The 25,546-nt window shown below is 45.4% G+C and overlaps 1 protein-coding gene across 3 annotated transcripts in view; it reads left to right on the top strand.

Moving 5' to 3' along the window:
• Positions 1 to 24,720, top strand: part of MTMR9 (myotubularin related protein 9) — a 43,608-nt gene extending 18,888 nt beyond the window's left edge. For 2 of the 3 annotated variants that reach the window (XM_061625807.1, XM_061625806.1), the window contains exons 7-11: positions 7,790 to 7,951; positions 9,400 to 9,541; positions 11,775 to 11,995; positions 15,827 to 15,978; positions 24,221 to 24,720. In XM_061625807.1, coding sequence (XP_061481791.1) covers positions 7,790 to 7,951; positions 9,400 to 9,541; positions 11,775 to 11,995; positions 15,827 to 15,978; positions 24,221 to 24,399 — 856 coding nt within the window. In that variant the 3' untranslated portion in view covers positions 24,400 to 24,720. The remainder of the gene's footprint in view (positions 1 to 7,789; positions 7,952 to 9,399; positions 9,542 to 11,774; positions 11,996 to 15,826; positions 15,979 to 24,220) is intronic. The other variant, XM_061625808.1, reaches the window with a different exon arrangement.
• Positions 24,721 to 25,546: the final 826 nt, after the last annotated feature.

Raw genomic sequence — 25,546 nt, 5'->3', positions numbered from 1 at the left:
TAGGATTAAAAATATAATGGATGGTTTTAGCACGTGAGATTTTAAGCCCATGCTGACACACCACCCGTGATGTCAACAGGTGCGTGTGCAGTGTGTCTGTGATAATACTGAGATCATGACGCAGCTGGTGATGAACCTGCAAATGGATGTGGTTCTCTGTCTGAAATAGCTCAGAGAGCAGAATCGGTAAGTCAGATCTGTTGGGAAGCAAAAGAAGTAACAGCTGTGTTTCTGTGCGAACCACTGGCGGCTGGTGGGGCGGAAGGCAGGGAGCCCAGCAGTAGGTGGCGCCAGAGCCAATGACAGGCCAAGCCAACCAATACTAAGTTTGTCCTCCTGCTCCTCCCTGCTGCGTTCCGCAAGGGCAACACGGAGATTACCAAAGAGGAGGAAGCTGATAGCCAGAGCCAGTCTCTGGACTGGTTACAAGTAAGAAGGCAGGTGCAGCCTTATTGTGGACGGACTGGTTGCGTGAGGGGGAGCCTCACTAGCCCCAATGAACCAGCCTCCACTGGGGCAAACCCATTTCCAAACTATTGTGTCTGGGGTTTCAATTTGGCCAGCTTATCATTATTTATTGTAAATTAGGGGCAGCTAGACATCTTCACAACTTTGACTGCAGTGTGGTGTCAAAATGTAAAATATACATATGCGCGCACGCATGCCAAGAGCTTCAGCTTTCATTCTCCCCCCCCCCCTTAAATCAAGTGTCTGGTCCTCATGGCTGTGTTGCAGCGTGAAATCTGAAAACATCTTAAAATCCTTAGCCAGAGAATAGCCAAGCTGTGCACACAGTAGAAATTATCAGGAGCCTCTTTATTACCGAATTCCTACGAGTGTATGATGCTCGCCCTGAGAAATATGAATATTTTTTGCACAGGCCCAACAATAAATGGCTACCATTTTTTTTTTAAAAAAAGATCTGATACGATTTTTTTTGTTCAGTTTTTGAACAGTTCTTCTAGCTCTGTAGCTTTTGTGTGGTTTTTACTTGGAAACATTGGAGTGAGTTGCTACAAAATGTGTCTGCGTGTCTTCTGCTGTGATATGTGCTCTCAAGCCAAAAAGCATGCAAGTCTGGCTGTGTTTTATATACCTGGCGTGCATTGCCAGGCCTATGATGCCATACCCTGGCGGACACTGAGCAGGTCTGAGTCTGTCCAGTGCCTGGTTAGGAAACCTGCTGGGAACCTTCGGGGTGCCTCTTTGGGATTCTATCATGGAAGGGAAGAGGGTTACAAATGTAGTAATTTTTATTTATTTCTTTATTTTTAAATGCAGCGACTTGCCATGTAATCCTGCAGAGCATGGTGGGCAGAAGGTAGACTGAGATATCCTGGTAGATCACAGGATGATTTGCTGTAGGTCAAGGAAGGTTTCTCACTCCCAGTTGTTTAGCAATAGTAACAGCAGAAAGGGACATAGGAGGCTGCCTTACGCTGAGTCAAACTGCTGGTCCATTTAGCTGAGGATTGTCGACACTGACTGACAGTGGTTCTCTGGGGTTTCAGACGGGGGACATTCCCAGCCCTACCTGGAGATGCCGGGGATGGAACCTGGGACTTCTGCATGCAGAACAGATGCTCTGCCACAGAGCTATGGCTGCTTCCCTCCTCTCCCTTAAGGCCTCTGGAATCCCTGATTCACAGCGATGTTGATGCAGACCGGTGCTTTGTATGTGCGGATCATCCATGGGAATTGCCTTTTGGATATGGTAACTAGGTGGCTTAGGAAGTGGAGCCAGTTATTTGGCCCCTCCCCTCCTCCAGCCCCCATTTTGCACTTGGCTCTGGTTGCTGGATTTTGGGGCGGTAGTAAAAAGAATTGTGCAAGCCTGAAGGCTGCCCTCTCCTTTTAGAGGGAGCAGTCATCTTCTGCCCTTTCAGATCTGGAAAATACCTTTTAACTCCTAACTAGTAATGACAACAGAAGATTTATGCAACTTTACAGTTGACAGTGAGGACATTGAAGTCAAGGATTATCAATACCTCGGCACAGTCATTAACCAAAATGGAGACAATAGTCAAGAAATCAGAAGAAGGCTAGGACTGGGGAGGGCAGCTATGACAGAACTAGAAAAGGTCCTCAAATGCAAAGCTGTATCACTGAACGCTAAAGTCAGGATCATTCAGACCATGGTATTCCCAATCTCTATGTATGGATGTGAAAGTTGGACAGTGAAAAAAGTGGATAAGAGAAAAATCAACTCATTTGAAATGTGGTGTTGGAGAAGAGCTTTGCAGATATCATGGACTGCAAAAAAGACAAATAATTGGGTGTTAGAACAAATTAAACCAGAACTATCACTAGAAGCTAAAATGATGAAACTGAGGTTATCATACTTTGGACACATCATGAGAAGACATGATTCGCTAGAAAAGACAATAATGCTGGGAAAAACAGCAGGGAGTAGAAAAAGAGGAAGGCCAAACAAGAGATGGATTGACTCCATAAAGGAAGCCACAGACCTGAACTTACAAGATCTGAACAGGGTAGTTCATGACAGATGCTCTTGGAGGTCGCTGATTCATAGGGTCACCATAAGTCGTAGTTGACTTGGAGGCACATAGTACCAACAGTAACACAGGGCCTGCTTTTAAATAAAGTGCATTTCTGTGTTCTTTCTCCTGACTCTCCCCCCCCAACATGTTTTTTTTAATTAGCCCCTGCCCCCCCCCCCCCGGTAGTGGTGCGTTCCACTGGTGTGTGCCTCCTTCGGTCAGTTGTGGGTCATGACCCTCCTGTTAAGGATTATGGTGGTGGAATTTGTGGGGGTGCATACCATTCAGTGCACTTCATTTTGATTAGGACTGGGGAGCTTCCCCTAGTTTGGCACAGCTGCTGTTTGGAAATTACTTGGGTTAAGCTGCCCTCATCTTCCCCCAAGAATGATAAGAGTTTGAAAATGTGATACTGGCTTATTCATGTGTGCTCTCACATGCTCCTACTGCTGCTGATATTTCCATTGTTTCTGAAGAAAATAACTTTTTAAAAAAGTATAATAGAGAAGTGCAATTGCACCCCTGAGGGGCAGAGGATTCCCCCCCCCTAAAAATAAACCCCAATCTTGCAAGGAAAATATGTAAAAGCTAACACAAAGTTAAAAACATTCTGAGTGCATATGAAAATTACACCATCTTAGGTTTGTTTTTATTTTTAAATTGTCTGTGCTCAATTGCAAGATATTTCTTTTTCCAAAAAAAAAAGGGGGGAAACTATTCTAGATTTGTATTTTTTTATGCCTGTTTAATTGTGGTGGCCTATGGCTTTGAACAATAAAGATTCATTCATTCATTCACTATTCCAGATAGATCTCCCCAGGTAAGTTGTGTGTGTAGGGAGGAGAGAGAAAGTCTCTTCTCTGTTTGTTTGTTTATTACATTTATACCCCGCCCTTAACAGTTAACACCCACCTGGGATTGGAGGTTTTTTTGTTTCAGGTTTAGGTGTTTTGGGTTTAAAAAAAAAAAAAAAAGTCTTGCCACATTCTGGAAATACACTTCCATGAACTCCTGTGTTAATTGGTGTCATTCTGGTTAAACATATCCAATAAATCAGGACCCCCAAATCCAGCGAAAAAGTAGGCAGCGAGGAGGATCCTGTACACATCCCTTTAAATCCTGTCCCTTAAGCATCCGTGCACTGCAGGTCCCTGCCCAGTTTCATGCTGCTGCTGTAGCTGACAACTGATTCCTGGGTTCTCCCAAAGAAAACTTCCTGCCCTTCTTTGTATAAATGATGCAACAGAAGTGTAACTTGGCTAATATGTGAATAATACATGCTGCTTCCTGTCATTGGGGAGATGCCATGCCTTCTGTCCATTAGGAATCCTCTTCAGCAAGTCTACTTGGAACATCTCAAGGACGAGCAGCTGGGATTGTCAGGGTGATGAATCTCCCACCCCATCCTTACCTTCTCTGGATGTGCAATAAGGCTATGAACCCAGCAAAAGCTCAGCCCAGAGATGGTTGCACAGTTCAGGTTGCCCTATATCCATGCCCCTATTCCTTGTGCAATAGTTATTGAAACAATCCATTTTAAATCCCTGGGGGTTCTGCAAAAGAGATGTCTGAGTGCTAAGCCCAGGCTGTGCAATCCTTCCTCAGCCTGTGCCCCAGTCCTTCCTCGGCCTACCCTTTTCTATGAAGCCCTTGGGTTGTATTCAGCGAGCATAGCGCTAAATTGAACATTTAGTCAGCGCAAGGATTTTTCCTTGCAAAACAGAATGTCCTCTCCCCCCCCCGATGCACCCCCTAAATGTGTTCTGGCAATTCCCACAACCCTCAAGAGCAGATTTGGAGATGGTATGGGGTGCATATAGAGAAGAGGGAGATAGGAATCCCCTTGTGCTAGTTGAAGTCATTCCATTAGCTCAACAATTTAGTTGAATTCTTGCCCTTTGGCACGGCTCCCCTAGTCAGCATTCCCCCTACACTTACTAAGCTGAAGCGCATGCAACAAATGATTGCATCTTCATTGGTGTTTTCGTGACATGCCCCTCTTCCACGCTTCTCCGACCCATCTGCCCGGCCGACGCTTCTCCGCCTCCCGTTGCCATGCAGAAGTGATGAGAGAGAGAGGACCCATAGCGACTGCCAGCATCCCATCCGGCTTGCTGCGCTTCCTTATGGGCGGTCGTAGCTGGTGCCTGTTGGGACCAGGAGGGGGGAAGGCTCCTCCCTGCTGAGTTGCACAAGGGCAGTGCTGAGACTAAGGATGATTATTGGCTTGTGGAAACACGGAGGCGGGCCTTGTCACTGGTGGTGCTGCGGAAATAGGAGCAGTGGCTTTCTGCTGGCTCCTGCTTAGGGCAGCACTCCTCTAAACTGGTTTTATTAACGTTTGTTTTGGGTTCTTGTCTTTTTTTTTTACAAAACATGTTTTTTAACTGGTTTGTTTTATTGCACATTTTTATTTATTTTAATTAGAGAGCCAGTGTGGTGTAGTGGTTAGAGTGCTGGACTACGACCATGGACTATGGGAGACCAGGGTTCGAATCCCCACACAGCCATGAAGCTGACTGAGTGACCTTGGGCCAGTCACTGCCTCTCAGCCTCAGAGGAAGGCAATGGTAAACCACCTCTGAATACCACTTACCATGAAAACCCTATTCGTAGGGTCGCCATAAGTCAGGATGAAAGCAGTCCATTTCCATTTTCCATTTCAATTAAGAATGCTTTAATGTTTGGATTGAATTTGGAGGTAGCGTGCTTCTGAATCCCAGTTGCTGGAAACCGCAGGAAGGGAGAGTGCTCTTACGCTTAGCTCCTGCATGTGGGCTTCCCATTCAGGCATCTGGTTGGCCACTGAGAAGAGGAAGCTGGACTAGGTGGACCACAGGCCTGATCCAGCAGGCTCTGCTTATGCTCTTACGTTCTTTGGAAACAAAGAGTAGGAATAAATGGACAGTTCACCCAGTGGAGGGATGTAAAATGTGGAGTCCCCCAAGGATTGGTGTTGGAATCTGTGCTTGAAAACCTGATTCCCCCGCCCTTCCAACCAATGCAGTATTTGCTGATACTTTTATTATTGTTTTTCATGATATTTTCATGAACAGGATGCTGGACTAGATGGGCCACTGGCCTGATCCAGCAGCCAGTAATTGTGTATTTTAGGAACACCAGAAGCTGCCCTATACTGAGTCAGGCCATTAGTCCATCTAGCTCAGTACTGCCTACACTGGCTGGCAGCGGCTGGCAGGGTTTCAGGCAGGCAGTCTCTCTCAGCCCAACCAGGAGGTGCCGTTGGGGATTGAACCCAGGACCTTCTGCATGCCACGCAGATCCTCCACCCCGAACTGCAGCCATTCCTTGCTTCCAATTATGCGTGCTTTTAAAAAAAATAGATATGAACCGCTTATGTAAGCAATATACATCTGAGGGTGAGGATGGATCAGACAGGCAGGGCCACTCCCTGGACTGGCTGTAAGTAAGGAGGCAGGCAGGTGGGGGCTGGCTGAGGGCAGAGTGAGGTTCCTAGGGAAGTGCCCCATTTCTCCCCGTGGGCCGGTCTCCACTGCTTATGGGTGTGCCATTAGGTGCGTTTCCACACAGCATCAAAGGGAAGCATGCGACCCAGGCCTCAGCCTGTTATCGGTGTCTGTAAACAACAAGGCAGTGGGGTCACTGCACGTGTTTTGCCCCATCATGCTTTGACTCATGCTAGTGACACAACTAAAGGGATCTTGCACGTTCAGCTGAGGCATTGCTGACTCACACATGAATTCTGCCAGCCTGCTGTCCAGCTTATCGCTGGCTCTTGTCCTGCCTGCGAGGGCGGGGAGCAACACAACACATACTCCCCACCCCTTTCTGTGTTTGAATCCAAGTGCGCAGATAAGATAGCGTTGCACAGAGTCAGTAGACAAATGACAAAAGCCAGGCAGCGCTGATCGTGGTGTACTTGGAAAGCACAAAGTCTCTTCAGAGGGAGGGGGCCCTCCCTGGCCTCTTTCTGTTCCACGACACGTCAGCCTCACAGGCCCGAGGGAGCGGGTCTTGAACCAAAGCCATTTTGCTCTAGAGGTCCGTGGGGTGTTTCAGGGCTCCATTTGGCAACGACCACCCTGACTTTTCTGTGGCTTCCAATTCTTCCTACATCTCTCTCCTGCTTCGCCTCCAAGTAGCTTTAAGGTGGGGGTGTGGGGGAGGAAAAGAAACGTCAGCTAGAATTCCTGTGTCTATAGCACCCCAGAATCTTCTGGCATCCCCTGTGCTGAATATTTGGGAGGTGGGGGTGGAGGTTCAGCTTGTCACTTCCTCCCCTTCCCCATCAGACAGCCCTATATTATAGCATCATAGAATAGTAGAGTTGGAAGGGGCCTATAAGGCCATCAAGTCCAACCCCCTGCTCAATGCAGGAATCCAAATCAAAGCATTCCCGACAGATGGCTGCCTCTTGAATGCCTCCAGTGTTGGAGAGCCCACTACCTCTCTAGGGAATTGGTTCCATTGTCGTATGGCTCTAACAGTTAGGAAGTTCTTCCTGATGTCCAGTCGAAATCTGGCTTCCTGTAACTTGAGCCCATTATCCTGTGTCCTGCACTCTGGGACGATCGAGAAGAGATCCCGGCCCTCCTCTGTGTGGCAGCCTTTCATGTACTTGAAGAGTGCTATCATATCTCCCCTCAGTCTTCTCTTCTCCAGGTTAAACATGCCCAGTTCTTTCAGAGCAGAGTGTGTGTGTTTGAGATCATTTTGCAGACCCTGCTTAAAAAAAACTTGTCTTCTTCCTGAAGAGGCAGCTCAGAAGCCGTTTCATCAGGGGTGGGCAGAAGGTAGATCAGAATCTGCTCGTAGACCTGGAAGGCACCACGATGTCTACCCCTGCAGCAGAAAATGTCTCAGGCAACTGGATAATGCCCCCCCTCAAGTGATCATGGTCCACACAGATCCTTCTTCATGTTTAATTTTATAGTGCTTTCTTGCATCCTTCGGAATCTTGGCTTATCTATATTTGCCAAGGTTCCAAAGCCAAGACTTGCCTGCTGAATCTCTGTTGGCAGAGCCGTTCCACAGGGCTGGGCCGATGACACTAAAGGCTCAGCTTCTTCTTACTGTCAAATGAGCCTCAGCCGCTCAGGGAGCAACCAGAGATGCCCCTGCAGACGATCTCTGTCATCGAACTGGGATAGAAGGGTCCAGGTGGTCTCTGCGGTACCCTGGACCTAAGTTGTTAACGGCTTTATAAATTGATAGAAGGCCCTTGAACCTGGCTTCAGTTACTACCAGTATTATGGTAAATTCTGCTACCTGTACGCGCTATGGTCATTTTTGTTTCTTCCCTGCAGGTACAATATTCTGCAGGAGAGTCTCATCAAGCTTGTGGAGGCCTGCAATGACCAGTCGCATAACATGGACCGCTGGCTGAGCAAGCTGGAGGCTTCCAATTGGCTGACGCACATCAAGGAGATCCTAACCACCGCCTGCTTGGCTGCTCAGTGCATCGACAGGTAGAGCCTCCCTTTCATCTCTTTATTTATTTTCAGATTAATAAACCACTTCACAACCAAAAGTCACCAGAGTGGTGTACTATAAAAGATTACAAAGTCAGCAAACTTTTTTTTTTTTAAAGATCCACTTCTACAGTTGGGTCATATTTCAGGGAAAACCGTTTCAAACAAAAATGTCTTCGGCAGCTGCCTAAATATCAAAGCGCTAGGTGCTTGTCTAATTTTGGTTGGTAACTCTGGTCTCTGGTGCATGCTAAGTGCACCACTTGGGTTGTGCAGTACTCTCAGTGGTGCCCCATCTGAGGAGGGCAGTTTGCCAGGCAGGAATATATGAGGCGAGGGGGCCCCTTGGTCTCTAATTGTTTAGGACTTTTGAGATGAACTGGAGCAGAGCGTTTCATGGAATGACCCACTGGCAGAGATGTTCCAGACTGCTTTGCATGTTTAGGACGTTAGTAAAGAACATTGTAAGGGGAACGCTCCTAGATCAGACCAAAGGTCCGCCTTTGGTGGAGTCCACAGTAGATTCCTCTGGGAAAGCTCTAGTATTCACAGCCTCTGTTGTTTTTGTTGGAAGTGGGACAAGAGCAACTCCTGTTTTGCTCTTTTATGTTCCAGAAGGGAGACAGGGTCCTCCAGATAGATAGGCTTGATTACTTTACCTGTGATGCTCTGGCTTCCTTCCTTCCTTTGTTAGACTGATACGTCTTCTTTCCTCTCTTCTCCGACTGCCTGAGAGAGAGGAGACACCTTTGTCTCTGCTCTCTCTCTCCTAGCCATGAGGTCAACTCCCAAGCCAGGACATTGCGCCTCCAACTTAGTTAGCTAGTTAGAACTAGGTATGCCTTTCTATCTACTATGTATTTCTACAAATAAAGTAGCTTTTCTTATTTTACTAAGTCTTAAGTCTCAGTGATCTCAATGCAGGGTAAAAGCCTGCCACTTAGGTAAACACACACACTGGCACACGCGCATCTCAGACCACTGTTATTCTCTGCTTAACAAATATACTAATTTACACCACAACAGTTTTGTCCCAAGAAACTGGTACCTAGAGGTGCATTGCCCCTGGATGTGCGTCTGCAACGGCCTTTTTAATCCTTGCTGGCCCTGGTCTGCACAATTCTTGGGTCCTTGGTGCAAGAATTGGTGTCCTTCAAATGTGACAATGCCTCTTGCTCTGCTGCATATGTGGATATAAACCTCTGATTTTTCCGTAGCTGGAATATAGCCTATTGTACAAAGGTAAAAGTCATGTGAGTTTCCCTTCCCCCCCCCTTTGCCTTTGGACATGCACACTGCTGGCATGCAGACCTCGAAAAGTTGCCCATGAGAGAATGTGGACCTCTGGCTGCAAACACTCCTCCCCTACCAGCAGTGCGTTACGTATGCATGTGGCCGGCCGAGCAAGTTTGCCTGTCTTGGAAATGCCCCTGTCTCTCTCCTAGGGAGGGAGCGTCTGTCTTGGTCCACGGGACTGAAGGCACCGATTCAACACTACAGGTAACCTCCCTGGCTCAGATCATTCTGGACCCCAGGTGCAGGACCATACGCGGCTTTGAAGCTCTGGTCGAGAGGGAGTGGCTGCAGGTAAGACCCGCCCTTTCTGCCTGTGGTGATGACTTGCTCATTCCTGGTGAGAAGCCCACACTGATAAATACCCGGGCTGCAGATAAAAAGGGGTGTCGGGCAAATTCGTGGCGGTCTCCCAGTGGCTGTGGAGTGAGGTTTGGAGGCAGCTTGCCACCGAGTTACCTGTTCTTGGGAAGCAACAAGATGCGAGTGCTGTTGCCTTCATGTGCTGCTTGTGGGCTTCCCAGAGGCATCTGACAGAATGCCGGACAAGATGGGTTTTTAAGAACATAAGAGGAGCCCTGCTGGATCAGGGCAAAGGCCCATCTAGTCCAGCTTCTTGTCCTCACTCACCGTGGCCAACCAGCTGCCTATGAGAAGCCCACAAGCAGGATGTGAGGGCAGTAGGACTCTCCCACTTGTGGTCCCCAGTGACTGGGATCCAAAGGCCTGCAGTCTCTGGCGCTGGAGGCAGTACATAGTCACTATGACTAGTAGCCACTGACAGCCTTGTCCTCCATGAATCTCTCTAATCCTCTTTTTAACATTCATGTGGTCATCTCTAACTCTTGTAGGAGCAAATTCCATAGTTTAACTGCGCTGTGTGAGGAAACACTTTTTGTCTGTCCTGGATCTCCCACTATTGTGTGTGTGTGTGTGAGGGATAGGGAGAAACTTCTCTTATCCACTTCCCCCCGCCAGGCATAATGTTTACACACTTCCATCGCCTTTTCTCCAAACTAAAAAGCTCCAAACGCTGCAACCTTCCCTCATAGGGCAGTTGCTTCATCCCCTTGATCGTTTTGGTCACCTTTTTCTGAACCTTTTCCAGCTCTGCAAATATCCTTTTTGAGGTGAGACGACCAAAACAGTATTCCAAATGCGGCCGCACCATAGATTTGCATAACAGCATTATGATATTAGCAGTTTTATTTTCAATAACCTTTCCTAATTTTATTAGTAGTATTATTTATTCAATCTATATCCTGCCCTTCCTCCCAAAGGACCCTAGGGTAAAAACTATATCAATAATAAAACATTTTTTTTGAAAAAAATCTAAAAACAATGATTATAGGGTCTTCAGTAGCAGTATCTTTCAAACATCAAATGCCTGGCTAGACGGGAATATCTTTAAATTTCTCTTGAAAGTGAATAATGAGGGAGACAGGTGCCTCGCACCAGGAAGGACATTCCGCAAATGGGGAACTGCTACTGCTATCCCAAGATTGTCTTCCTGGTCAGTCACCACCAGTACTGACCCTACAGGCGTATATATAAAATTAAGATTATTTTGCCCTGATGTGCATCACTTTACGCTAGCTTGTATTAAGTTGTGCTTCTCATTTTACTGCCTGTTCACCCAGTCTGGAGAGATCTTTCTGTAGATTTTCACAGTCCCTGAACAATTTGGTAAATTTGGCCACCTCACTGCTCACCTACTAGATTATTTATCTGCGTCTGTGTTTGGAATTGCTTTTTAATATGTTTTTAAACCTTGGTTTTTGTTTTGTTTTTTAAATGTTTTAAACCTTTTTTTAAAAAAAAGATTTTGAAAGCTGTTTTTAAAAAATGTTTTTAAACTTGTTTTGTTTTAATGTATTTTAAAGTCGGTTTTTATGATGTTTTAAAGTGTTTTTAGTGCTTTTGTTTGCTGCCCTGGGCTCCTGCTGGGAGGAAGGGTGGGATATAAATAAATAAATAAAAGATGAATGTATGAACAAGTTAAAAGGCTCAGAAGCAGGCAATGATAAACCACTTCTGAATACCGCTTACCATGAAAACCCTATTCATAGGTTCGTCATAAGTCAGAATCAACTTGAAGGCAGTCCATTTCCATTTCAAGTGAAAAGGCACAGGTCCCAATTCTGATCCTTGAGGGACACCACCTTCTACACCCCTCCATTGGGAGAACCGTCCCTTTATTCCTAGTCTCTGCTTCCTGTTCCTTCACCAGTTCCTGGTCCACAAGAATAACTACAAGATTTTCTTCCCTGAGTGGAATTGTATGTTCCTTGGGGCAGGGACCTCTCCTAGCGTATTCTGTAAAGTGCCATGCACCTTGCTGCTGTTATGTGTTCCTCTGTGCAACCCAGGAGAAACCTTTTTATAAGGTGCAGCTTTCCGGTGTTCCGTCCAGCAGGATTTGTTGTTGTTGTTGTTGTTGTTTGTCATGTTGCAGAACTGTTTAAGCTCTTTCCTGGCTGCACCCTTACTTTGTCTAACGGCAATGTTGTCTGCTTTGCCTCTGCAGGCCGGCCACCCATTTCAGCAGCGCTGTGCCCAATCCGCCTACTCGAACAGCAAGCAGAAGTGGGAGGCCCCCGTTTTCCTGCTGTTCTTAGACTGTGTCTGGCAGATCCTCCGCCAGTTCCCTTGCTCCTTTGAGTTCAACTACCACTTCCTCATCACTCTTTTCGAACACTCGTACGCCTCCCAGTTCGGCACTTTTCTGGGCAACAATGAAAACGAAAGGTAGGTCAGCATTTTGTTCTGGGCTTCTCGGAAGCAGAGAGGAAGAGATGTTGGGACTCTAGGCAGTTGTGCTTCACACCATGGATGAGGAGATTAAATGGAGAATCTTGGCTCTTTGATCTATTTTTGAAAATGGACTGCCTTCAAGTCGATCCCAACGTATGGCAACCCTATGAATAGGGTTTTCATGGTAAGCGGTATTCAGACAGGGTTTACCATTGCCTTCCTCTGAGGCCGAGAGGCAGTGACTGGTCACCCAGTGAGCTTCATGGCTGTGGGGATTCGAACCCTGGTCTCCCAGGTCATAGTCCCACACTCTAACCACTACACCACACTGGCTCTCTACTCTTGTATTTCAATGGGTTTTAATATTGTGTATTTTGTGTGGCGGTGTATTCTAATATTTTTAATTTTTTATGGTTTCGATTCATTGTAACACACTGAATGGTGCAAGGGCGCTAGAAAGGCAGGGTAGATATTTAAATGTAAATAAATGAATAAAAATTGAATAAAATTGGGGAAATGCTCTTGATGAACTGTGGCTCAGATGATGTCTTGGCCTACCTCTGCAATCGGGGCGGGTGCCTATTTTTGAGACGGAGGGCCGCATTCCCTTCTGGACAACCTTTTGGGGGCCACCTGCCAGTGATGGGCAGGGCCAGAGGCACATGGGTGAGGCAATGCATCTAAATCTTACCTTTGCCCAGTGGGCTACTTCCTGCCACTCTCTCACATAGCCCCTTCTCTCATTCACTCACTCTCTCCTCCATCCTGTGAAGTGAGTGGCATAATCAGAGTTCAGACAAAATGCCAGACAAAAGCGCTCCAGCAGGGACAGTGAGGGTCTTGGCCTGGGGAGAGAGGGGTGTCGTAGTGAGAGTCCCCAGGGCCAGATACAAAGGCTTGGAGGGCTACATTTGTCCTACAAGCCTGAGGTTGCCCATCCCTGATCTAGGTCTGCGTTGATGGTGTGACTTGGCATAACGCCGGTGCTTACGTCCAGCAGTGTTCCGTCTTACCGAGCCTCCAGCCTAGTAAATAGTCTTTCCCTCTCAAAGTCTGAGCGAGTAACCTGCAGTTGTCAAGGATCATCAATACCTCGGCACAGTCATTAACCAAAAATGGAGACAATAGTCAAGAAATCAGAAGAAGGCTATGAGAGAACTAGAAAAGGTCCTCAAATGCAAAGATGTATCACTGAACATCAAAGTCAGGATCATTCAGACCATGGTATTCCCGATATCTATGTATGGATGTGAAAGTTGGACAGTGAAAAAGGCGGATAAGAGAAAAATCAACTCATTTGAAATGTGCTGGAGGAGAGCTTTGCGGATACCATGGACTGCAAAAAAGACAAATACTTGGGTGTTAGAATAAATTAAACCAGAACTGTCACTAGAAGCTAAAATGATGAAACTGAGGTTATCATACTTTGGACACATCATGGGAAGGCATGATTCACTAGACAAAACAATAATGCTGGGAAAAACAGAAGGGAGTAGAAAAAGAGGAAGGCCAAACAAGAGATAGATTGATTCCATAAAGGAAGCCACAGACCTGAACTTACAAGATCTGATCAGGGTGGTTCATGACAGATGCTCTTGGAGGTTGCTGATTCATAGGGTCACCATAAGTCATAATCGACTTGCAGGCACATAACAACAACAAATCTATCTATGTATCTATTTATGTATCTATGTATCTACCTATGTACCTATCTATCATCTGTCGGTAATGTGTTGTTCTAAGGTGAGGTCCTGTGAGCTAGTGACTGTGGGTCTCTCATTGTAGAAAAATTCCTATACAATTTGTATAGTGGAACTTCAAAGTTTCCAGTGACATTGAATTTGTCAAGGATTATCAATACCTTGGCACAGTCATTAACCAAAATGGAGACAATAGTCAAGAAATCAGAAGAAGGCTCGGACTGGGGAGGGCAGCTGTGAGAGAACTAGAAAAGGTCCTCAGATGCAAAGATGTATCACTGAACACCAAAGTCAGGATCATTCAGACCATGGTATTCCCAATCTATGTATGGATGTGAAAGTTGGACAGTGAAAAAGGCAGATAAGAGAAAAATCAGCTCATTTGAAATGTGGTGTTGGAGGAGAGCTTTGTGCACACCACAGACGGTGAAAAAGACAAATAACTCGGTCATAGAACAAATTAAACCAGAACTATCCCTAGAAGCTAAAATGATGAAACTGAGGTTATCATACTTTGGACACATAATGAGAAGACAGGATTCACTAGAGAAGACAGTAATGCTGGGAAAAACAGAAGGGAATAGAAAAAGAGGAAGGCCAAACAAGAGATGAATTGATTCCGTAAAGGAAGCCACAGACCTGAACTTACAAGATCTGAACAGGATGGTTCACGACAGATGCTCTTGGAGGTCGCTGATTCGTAGGGTTGCCATAAGTCATAATCGACCTGAAGGCACATAATAACAACCTGCAGTGTGTGTCCTTGCACTTATTGGATTTTGTGCAAGTGCTTCAAGTTTATATCTCAGAGGTGACCTTGAACTGTACATGCTTCGTGAAACAGCCCGCTAATCCACGTGTTGATGTTTCCTGCCACAAGAGGGAACCTTTAGATCGCGTTGCTGGAGATAGCTTTTCTGAAACATCACTTTTATTTATACAGAGTGGCAAAGAGGCACCTTTTCTAAGTGTCGGTTTTGTTTTACTGCTCCCAACCTCTCTTTTCTCCTCTCCTTTTCTTTTCTTTTAAATGCCTACATTTGCAAAGTGTATTACAGACTTGCTTTTTATCACCCTGTACGAGAATTCCCTTGCACCTGCATTTTACATATACAGGAGCACACGCTGTACTGTTTTGCCTAGGGTCAGGTTTGGTATCCCGGCGTTCATTTGGCATCACCTTGATTCTCTCATTAACCTCCCTCTCCCCAAACCACTCCTGGCCAGTCAGATTATGCTGGAAAGGGACAGGAGCTGCTGTTGTTGTTGTTATTAATTTATTTATACCCTGCCTTTCGGCCAAAGGCCCTCAAGGCAACTTACAAAAAACACAAATATAAAATACATCAATAAAACAATACAATTTACAAAATACAATATACAAAAGTTAAATAACTGCTCTTAGGCTAACAATGTAAAATGCACGACACACAAGGGAAAAGGGACAGGGAAGAACAAGGAAAAAAAGCACGCTCAGGCGCCAGTTCTCAAATTACAGTTCTTATCATGACCAGCTGGAATGGAAGCAGGTAGCCTGATAGCACGGTGGCTACTGGAGAGGGCAAGGGCAGCTAGTCGCTCAGCCGAGGCGATGAAACAGCTGACGGATAGATCAGCTTTGGCATGGACACAAAACACATCTTTGCTGCTGAAGCCACGAGGCATCCTGGCGAGCACATTGTGTGGCACCCTTTTGTTACTTTCCATGGGGCTTGATCAGAAGGCAGAAGGGGCCTGAGTGTCTTTTGTTTCTGCCTTCTTCAGATGCCCTGTGCAGAGCAAGAGATCCTCCTTCCTCTAGGTTGTTTGCAAAGTTCCGGAGAAACTAGGAGAAAGAGAGCATAGCTCAATGACAGAGCATCTGCTTTGCTTGCAGAAAGTCCCAGGTTCAATCCCTGACACCTTCAAGAGACTTTAAAGAACTGCTGATAGTCAGTGTAAACAGTATTGAGCTAGGTGGACCAATGGGCCTGACTTGCTATAAGGCAGCTTCCTGTGTACTTTTCCTACGTTCAATGCTTTCTAAACCCTCAGGGGTCGCTTAGTGAATGGAGTTGGTGTTTCTATTGATTTTTTATTATTATTATCAAAAGAGCCTTGTGGTTCACTTGTGATCTCTCGGCAGGTGTAAGCTCAAGCTGCCCCAGAAGACGATGTCCCTGTGGTCCTGGGTGAATCGGCCAGAAGAGATCAACAGGTTCAAGAACCCTCTCTTTGAGGCCAACAGCCTGGTCATCTGGCCTTCCGTTGCCCCGCAGAGCCTGCAGCTCTGGGAAGGTAGGTCGGCCCCAAGCAGGCCATCCGTCCCGAGAAATTCTTTGATCTGATGCAGTCCTCAGGGAGTGGCGGCAGCTAGCTGGGCTTTCTGCCAGCATAGGGTGGTGTGCCAGCTCCTTCCTCTCCCTGGAGAAGATAGACATTCCTGGCTGCGTGCCTTCACGTCCAAATTGGGGGTTGCCAACATGACGCCCGGACAGCAGTACCTCCCTTGGTGCCTGTGATAGGTCTCAGCAAATTGTTGCTGTTACATGCCTTCAAGTCAATTTTGACTTATGGCGACCCTGTGAATCTTTTTTGGATATATTCATAGGGTTTTCATGGTAAGAGGTATTCAGAGGTGGTTTACCGTTGCCTTCCTCCAAGCCTACGGCACCCAGTATTCCCAGGTACTCTCTCATCCAAGCACGAACCAGGCCTAACCCTGCTTAGCTTCCGAGATCAGATTGTTGGCGAGTGCGTGTATAGGTCATACGTGGAATGAATTCAAGCGCCGTATAGAACAGGAATAAGACAGGCCAGGCAAGTTTCTTGTAAGAGTCTTTACTAGGCAAAGACATTAGACACAGCTCTCTCCATTGACATTTCTTCCCCCACACTGAGATTCCGCAAGTTTCCCACCTTATCACACTTCCAGCCAGCCACTGACCTTGATAGTCTGGCACTCTGTTCTCACAGCTTAACCCTTCTGCTTCAGGTTTCACTCTCTCTGCTAAAAACCTTTGTCTGTGAGTCTCACAGCCTGCGTCACTGACCAACAGCCCCCACCTGAGACTTACAGACTACAAACCTTCATGTTACAATTATTACATTTCTACAACATTAACTTTTCATTACAATACATTTCAGTACATGGTTTGTTTTCTTACAGTTTACACTTTCAGTTCAGTTCAGTTTCTTTATTTCTTTATTTACACAAGTTTCACTGAGTCATGTTTGTTCACTTTTATTTGATAATACATTTATATTTCATTCCTCAACACAAAACTTCCACATGAGATCCATTGTTTCTTTGTCTATTGGTCCTTCTTTTTCCCATTCTACTGGATATTCATCTGTTTCATTATTCTGTTGTGTAACATTAAATGCAAACCTCTGAGGTGGTTGACCTTTCGTTTTTCTCTCTGATTTCCTGACAGTATCTATTTCCATTTCTTCCTCACTTTCAATTTTACTTGGACCTGCACCACTGGTACTTGGCATTTCTGTATCTTGTGTTGCTATGTCTTCACTTCTCAGTCTTTTTAAAGTACGTTTGCCACCGTGTATTAAATCAGTTAATGCAGTTTTTAATGGAATTTGCTGTCCAAAAGGAACATCTGCAGCTTCCTGCTTGCTTGCACTATCTAGGATCACTGTTTGACTGTCTCTCCAAGGTTTATCTATCAGCTTTATGCTTTTGCTTAACACTACTTGTTGTTTCTCAGGTAATCAAACTCTATAATATGAATTCTGAAATCCCAAAATGCGTCCTGCCTGAGCTCTTGAGCCTAATTTACCATGTCTTCTTTGTTTTACTACATGTACCCAGCATTTTGCCCCAAAACGTTCTATGTGTTTCACCCTGGGTTTTCTTCCAGTCAGTTTCTCATAGGGAGACATGCCTATTGTTCTGTGCATCAGGCGGTTCTGAATATAAACAGTGTACAGAATACATTCACCCCAATAAGATTGATTCATATCAGCATCTGCTAGCATGGCTCTCATTGAATCCTGCAATGACCGGTTCCTCCTCTCTGCCGTTCCGTTGGAGGATGGGCTGAAGGGAGCAGTGAGACTCTGTATTATTCCCTTCTTTTCCAAATATGTTTTAAATGAATTACTGGTAAATTCTCCACCTCTATCTGATCTGATATTCTTGATAACAACCCCATGTTGTGTTTCTGTTCTCTGTATGAATGCCTTTAATTTCTCTTCTGCATCACTTTTCTTTTTCAATAAGAACACATGTGTAAATCTGGAGAAATCAACCACAATCACTAAATAAAACCTTGCTCCACCTTTTGAGCACTGAAAAGGTCCAGCCAAATCCACATGTATGAACTGATAGGGTTCAGTAGTCGTGCTTTCACAGCTCTTATTTACTGGAGTTACTGTCATTTTTGTTTTATAGCATACCTCACAGTCATCCACATGCTCACAGTGTGTTAATTTCAAATCTTGACTATGCTTTGGGGTGTTTTGTATCTTTTGAAAATTTGCGTGTGCCAGTTTTCTGTGCCATTCATGGAAACAATTATCATGTTTATCTTTATTAACTCCTATCCATGCACAGGTGGGTTTATCAAGATTGCACTCAACCATAAACATTTGGTTCTGTAATTTCCCTTGCATGCATATTTCACCATCTTTTCTCACAAAACATCTATCCCCTTCAAATGTAACTTTGCAACCTATTTGAGCCAATTTTCTCACTGATAGAATGTTATATTTTAAACCAGAAATCAATAATACATCTGTTAAAATAGTTCCCATATTACCCAGCCAGAGCGTGCCTCTCGCAGTCGCGTCCTGAGTCGATCCGTCAGCCAGATAAATCTTCTCCTGCGTCGGCTTTGAAGTGTAAAATAAACTAGAGTCTGTGATTAGGCAATTAGACGCTCCACTGTCAAGAAGCCACTTAGAGTTAATGAGTTTATTGTCCTTAGTAACAAAGTTCACGCTTGCTCTCTGTCTTTCAAAGTCCCTGTTATTTCTCTTCTTTAAACAATGTCTCTGAATATGTCCACGGGATCCACAAAAGTAACATATTTTATTCTCTTGCTTGCTTCTTTGATGTTGTTGTTGTTGTACAGCCACAGTCTCTTTTAATTCTGTTTTCTTATTCTCTTGTCTCCTATTCCACTCTTGTTGAAGTTTCTGTTCCACAAAGTCCAAATTCAGATTCCCGTCAGGTTGGGTTTCCAGACTAGATACCAGAACTTCCCATTTTTGATCAAATGAAGATAACAGGAGATAGACCATCTGTAGGTCATTATGATGCACGCCTCGATCTTGCAGCTCAGCATTTAATCTACGAAATTCAGCCAAATGCTCTTCCATAGTCACTTCTTCTGTAAAACGCATCTGATATAGTTTCCGTGCTAAACACAGCCTGCTCCCCGCAGTTTGTTGCACATGAGCGGCTCTTAGCTTTTCCCACATCTGATTAGCTGTCGGCTCATTACTCACCAGCAACAGTTGTGAATCTGATAGCCCCAGAGTAATAAAAGCCTTCGCTTTCTCATCTTTCTTCAGCCACGCTGCTGAAGGAGCTGCCGGAGGGGTTTTTTCCACGACATCATTCAAATCCTCTTTAATCAGAACTGCTCTCATTCTCCACTTCCAGCTGGAGTAGTTTACAGCATTCAGTCTCTCCATCGGCATCCCGGATGATAGATTTACAGCCATGTTGCCCACTCTTACTTGCCTCTTACTTGCGCTTTGTTTCTCTCTGCAACAACGCCACTTCACCGGCTCTTGAACCCGCTACCACGTATGATAAGCTGGGCCCATAACCCCTGTTGGCAAGTGCGTGTATAGGTCATACGTGGAATGAATTCAAGCGCCGTATAGAACAGGAATAAGACAGGCCAGGCAAGTTTCTTGTAAGAGTCTTTACTAGGCAAAGACATTAGACACAGCTCTCTCCATTGACATTTCTTCCCCCACACTGAGATTCCGCAAGTTTCCCACCTTATCACACTTCCAGCCAGCCACTGACCTTGATAGTCTGGCACTCTGTTCTCACAGCTTAACCCTTCTGCTTCAGGTTTCACTCTCTCTGCTAAAAACCTTTGTCTGTGAGTCTCACAGCCTGCGTCACTGACCAACACAGATGAGATCGGGCATCTTCAGGGTAGTATGGCTGTAGGCTTCTCAGCAAATATCCCCCTCCAAAATCCACAGTGCACAGGAGACAGCTCTTCTTCCTCAGTTACTGGCCCAGCCTCTCCCACATTGGACACCCCCCTTAAACATGCCCACATTTCCTTGGATGCCAGGATGGGATCCCCGCCCTCACTTCTGTTCTGAACAGGGGAGAGGTTCAAAAAGCTTCCCACTTTAAGGACTGCCTGCTGGAACTATCTTCCCGTATGTTCAATAGCAGAGGTCCTGCCCCATTTCCTCCTACCATTAGAGGTTTGGCAAGTGAGCCTAGCACGCTTCAATAACTGTAAGCTGTTTTCCTTGGACTGGGGGAAGAAAAAATGCAGGCCTGTTTCCCTCCCCCCCCCCCTGCTGGGGCAGGAGAAGCAGCTGGAGAGAGAGGGTTGCACGAGGACCTGGGAGACCAGAGTTCAGATCAGTCAGCCATAATGCTCACTCCCCCCAGGGGCCAGTCATTGTCTCTCAGCCTAACCTACCTCGCAGGATTGTTGTGAGGATGAAATGTGGAGGAGAGAGAACTGTGTACGCCACCTTGAGCTCCTAGAAGGAGAGGTGGGATCTATAGGTGCTAGTGGTAGCAGTAATAAGAATGATTATACTAATTCCTCCAGGAAGTCCTTGGTTGAGGTCTTTCCTCTGCTGTGAACTCCATTAGGTGGGCTTAGGCAAGGCATTGTCTCTCACCCTCAGATCTTCATGTGCACCGTGGGGGTAATGCTATTAACTTATCTCGCAGGGTTGTTGTGAGGAATACAGTATATATGTTTGTGAAGCAACATTAATGTTAGGTATTATTATTCCTGCCTTCCTTTGTGAGAGCCCTTCTGCATATTACACCTAAATTCAGGCAGGTGTGCCTGTTTAGAAACTTCAAAGCTGCCTCCTTTCAGGTAAAGAAAGCCGGTTTGGAGTTGGAGGTGTTTAGAGTTGGAGGTGTGGGCACCTGATCTTAAGAACATAAGAACATAAGAAGAGCCTGCTGGATCAGGCCAGTGGCCCATCTAGTCCAGCATCCTGTTCTCACAGTGGCCAACCAGGTGCCTGGGGGAAGCCCGCAAGCAGGACCCGAGTGCAAGGACACTCTCCCCTCCTGAGGCTTCCGGCAACTGGTTTTCAGAAGCATGCTGCCTCTGACTAGGGTGGCAGAGCACAGCCATCACGGCTAGTAGCCATTGATAGCCCTGTCCTCCATGAACTTGTCTAATCTTCTTTTAAAGCCATCCAGGCTGGTGGCCATTACCGCATCTTGTGGGAGCAAATTCCATAGTTTAACTATGCGCTGAGTAAAGAAGTACTTCTTTTTGTCTGTCCTGAATCTTCCAACATTCAGCTTCTTTGAATGTCCACGAGTTCTAGTATTATGAGAGAGGGAGAAGAACTTTTCTCTATCCACTTTCACAATGCCATGCATAATTTTATACACTTCTATCATGTCTCCTCTGACCCGCCTTTTCTCTAAACTAAAAAGCCCCAAATGCTGCAACCTTTCCTCATAAGGGAGTCGCTCCATCCCCTTGATCATTCTGGTTGCCCTCTTCTGAACCTTTTGCAACTCTATAATATCCTTTTTGAGATGAGGCGACCAGAACTGTACACAGTATTCCAAATGCGGCCGCACCATAGATTTATACAACGGCATTATGATATCTACTGTTTTATTTTCAATACCTTTCCTAATTATCGCTAGCATGGAATTTGCCTTTTTCACAGCTGCCGCACACTGGGTCGACATTTTCATCGTGCTGTCCACTACAACCCCGAGGTCTTTCTCCTGGTCGGTCACCGTCAGTTCAGACCCCATGAGCGTATATGTGAAATTCAGATTTTTTGCTCCAATATGCATAATTTTACACTTGTTTATATTGAATTGCATTTGCCATTTTTCCGCCCATTCACTCAGTTTGGAGAGGTCTTTTTGGAGCTCTTCGCAATCCCTTTTTGTTTTAACAACCCTGAACAATTTAGTGTCGTCAGCAAACTTGGCCACTTCACTGCTCACTCCTAATTCTAGGTCATTAATGAACAAGTTGAAAAGTACAGGTCCCAATACCAATCCTTGAGGGACTCCACTTTCTACAGCCCTCCATTGGGAGAACTGTCCGTTGATTCCTACTCTCTGCTTTCTGCTTCTTAACCAATTCCTTATCCACAAGAGGACCTCTCCTCTGATTCCATGACTGCTAAGCTTCCTCAGAAGTCTTTGGTGAGGTACCTTGTCAAACGCTTTTTGAAAGTCTAAGTACACTATGTCCACTGGATCACCTCTATCTATATGCTTGTTGACACTCTCAAAGAATTCTAATAGGTTACTGAGACAGGACTTTCCCCTGCAGAAGCCATGCTGGCTCTGCCTCAGCAAGGCTTGTTCTTCTATGTGCTTAGTTAATCTAGCTTTAATAATACTTTCTACCAGTTTTCCAGGGACAGAAGATAAGCTAACTGGCCTGTAATTTCCGGGATCCCCTCTGGATCCCTTTTTGAAGATTGGCGTTACATTTGCCACTTTCCAGTCCTCAGGCACGGAGGAGGACCCGAGGGACAGGTTACATATTTTAGTTAGCAGATCAGCAATTTCACATTTGAGTTCTTTGAGAACTCTCGGGTGGATGCCATCCGGGCCCGGTGATTTGTCAGTTTTTAAATTGTTCATTAAGCCTAGAACTTCCTCTCTCATTACCACTATTTGTCTCAGTTCCTCAGAATCCCTTCCTGCAAATGTTAGTTCAGGTTCAGGGATCTGCCCTATATCTTCCACTGTGAAGACAGATGCAAAGAATTCATTTAGCTTCTCTGCAATCTCCTTATCGTTCTTTAGTACACCTTTGACTCCCTTGTCATCCAAGGGTCCAATCGCCTCCCTAGATGGTCTCCTGCTTTGAATGTATTTATAGAATTTTTTGTTGTTGGTTTTTATGTTCTTAGCAATGTGCTCCTCAAATTCTTTTTTAGCATCCCTTATTGTCTTCTTGCATTTCTTTTGCCAGAGTTTGTGTTCTTTTTTATTTTCTTCATTCGGACAAGACTTCCATTTTCTGAAGGAAGACTTTTTGCCTCTAAGAGCTTCCTTGACTTTGCTCGTTAACCATGCTGGCATCTTCTTGGCCCTGGTGGTACCTTTTCTGATCTGCGGTATGCACTCCGGTTGAGCTTCTAATGTAGTGTTTTTAAACAACTTCCAAGCATTTTCGAGTGATGTGACCCTCTGGACTTTGTTTTTCTTCATTGCTACTCCTCACTCTAAAGTGCTCTAAAGTGCTTGGCATGATTAGCCACTTGAGAGTTAATAGCAGCAGCGATCAGGTCTCTCCTGAAATAAAATCACTTTCCCAAATGTAGGAAATGGACTGAACCTTTTTTGAACATAGGAAGAGCTTTGCAAAGGCCCATCTAATCCAGCATCCTGTTCTCACAGCAACCAACCAGATGTCCCAAAGGGAAGCCTGCAAGCAGGGCCTTATTGCCAAAGCACTCTCCCCTTCTGCCGTTTCCAGGAACTGGTATTCAGAAGCATACTGCCTCCATCTGTGGAAGCAGAGCATAGCCATTTTGGCTAGAAGCCATTGACAGCCTTATCCTCCATGTTGTTGTTATGTACCTTCAAGTCAGTTACGACTTATGTCGACCCTGTGAATCAGTGACCTCCAATAGCATCTGTCATGAACCACCCTGTTCAGATCTTGTAAGTTCGGGTCTGTGGCTTCCTTTATGGAATCAATCCGTCTCTTGTTTGGCCTTTCTCTTTTTCTACTCCCTTCTGTTTTTCCCAGCATTATTATCTTTTCTAATGAATCAGGTCTTCTCATGATGTGTCGAAAGTATGATAACCTCAGTTTCATCATTTTAGCTTCTAATGATAGTTCTGGTTTAATTTGTTCTAACACCCAATTATTGGTCTTTTTTGCAGTCCATGGTATGTGCAAAGCTCTCCTCCAACACCACATTTCAAATGCGTTGATTTTTCTCTTATCTGCTTGTTTCCCTGTCCAACTTTCACATCCATACATAGAGATCAGGAATACCATGGTCTGAATGATCCTGACTTTAGTGTTCAGTGATACATCTTTGCATTTGAGGACCTTTTCTAGTTCTGTCATAGCTGCCCTCTCCAGTCCTAGCCGCCTTCTGATTTCTTGACTGTTGTCTCCATTTTGGTTAATGACTGTGCCAAGGTATTGATAATCCTTGATAAGTTCAATGTCCTCATTGTCAAGTTTAAAGTTACATAAATCTTCTGTTGTCATTACTTTAGTCTCTTTGACTTTTCCTCCATGAATTGGTCTAATCTTCTTTTAAAGCCATCCAAGTTGGTGGCCATCACTGCCTTTGGGTTAAGACTGCTTTTTTAAAAACTACTGTTTCTTTGCTGTACCAGGGGTCTTCCTCCGCTGGAACCGCTCGTCCAAGTTCTTGGATGAATCCTACGAAGAAATGATCAACATCATCAAGTACAACAAGGAACTCCAAGTGAAGGTGAACATGCTGAGGCGGCAGCTGGCAGAGCTGGAGACGGATGACGGCACACAGGATGATGGGATGCCAGAGAGCCCTTGACGTCACGCCGTGCTCGTTGGGCCAGGTTGTCCCTCCTCTGTCGGGCAAGAGTCACCTCTACACACTAGAAAGCACTAAACACCCAAGACTTGCATGCGCTCAAGCTCCTTTTGGTGCAGTCGAGTTGAACATTTCCCCCCCCCTTCCTTTTTCCATCTCAGTTCCTCACTTGACACTGTAGTCATCGCCCTCTATTTGGGAAGGTGGCATTTCTTTTCTTCTTTTGTTTTGTTTACAGGAGAAAACTCTTGGTTTAATTGAGCTGATTGTCCCCTCCTCGGCCCCTCTGCCATCTCTAATAAATTGTGTGTACAGTCCCAATGTCAGCCCTGGCTCTTGAACCGCTCCTGAACCTCACTTTGTGTGATTTTTACAACAGGGGTGCCTTGGTTTTGACTTGAGAGAGATTTCATTCTGGGTTGGCAGATGTTTTTCAAACTTTGCACAGGCTGCAAAAGGGTATCTGGGGGGGGGTGGAGAGAGAGAGAGAGAGAGATTATTTCTCCCAAATGCATGTTTTTGTTTCCGAGTTAGAAAGTAAATGTGGGGGAGGTTGTTCTTAAGCTCCGCATGTGGAAAGCGAGCATAAGAATGTAAGAACGTGAGAAGAGCCCTACTGGATCAGACCAAAGGTGTAGATGTAGTCCAGCATCCCATTCCCCACAGTGGCCAGTCAGATGCCTCTGGAAAGCCCACAGGCAGGGCATGAGGCAAGTAGCCCTCTCCTGTTGGTTCCCCCAGTGACTTGACATTCAGAGGCCTGCCAGGAACATGGAGTCTTTCTGCTGCGGAGGAAACATCCAAACTGATGGTTCATCTCACTTGCATTCTGGAGCTGTGCGGTATTAGGAAGGTTGTCCCATGCACCACCCACCCACTCCCTTTACACCTTTTCAATTGGCTCTCAGCTATGAGGATCTGCAAGGATCCATGCAGGAAGACCTTTTCTGCAAGTCTGCATGCATGCCAAAATTATGGACCCCAAATCTCTTAAACTGGAGCATTCTAAGAGTTCCATATATTGTTTATTAGGTAGGAAGAAAATGGGGGTCAGCCCCTGATGGCAAGGCAATGCGTATAGCCTCATGCCTTTATGCTAACACCATGAAATCTGAGTAGATTGGCTCCATAGGTGATGAAGCCTGCA

Source organism: Rhineura floridana, chromosome 4, assembly GCF_030035675.1.
Source record: "Rhineura floridana isolate rRhiFlo1 chromosome 4, rRhiFlo1.hap2, whole genome shotgun sequence".
Classification (NCBI taxonomy): domain Eukaryota; kingdom Metazoa; phylum Chordata; class Lepidosauria; order Squamata; family Rhineuridae; genus Rhineura; species Rhineura floridana.
The sequence above is the reverse complement of the archived record's forward strand: the minus strand, read 5'-3'. Positions and strand labels throughout refer to the sequence as shown.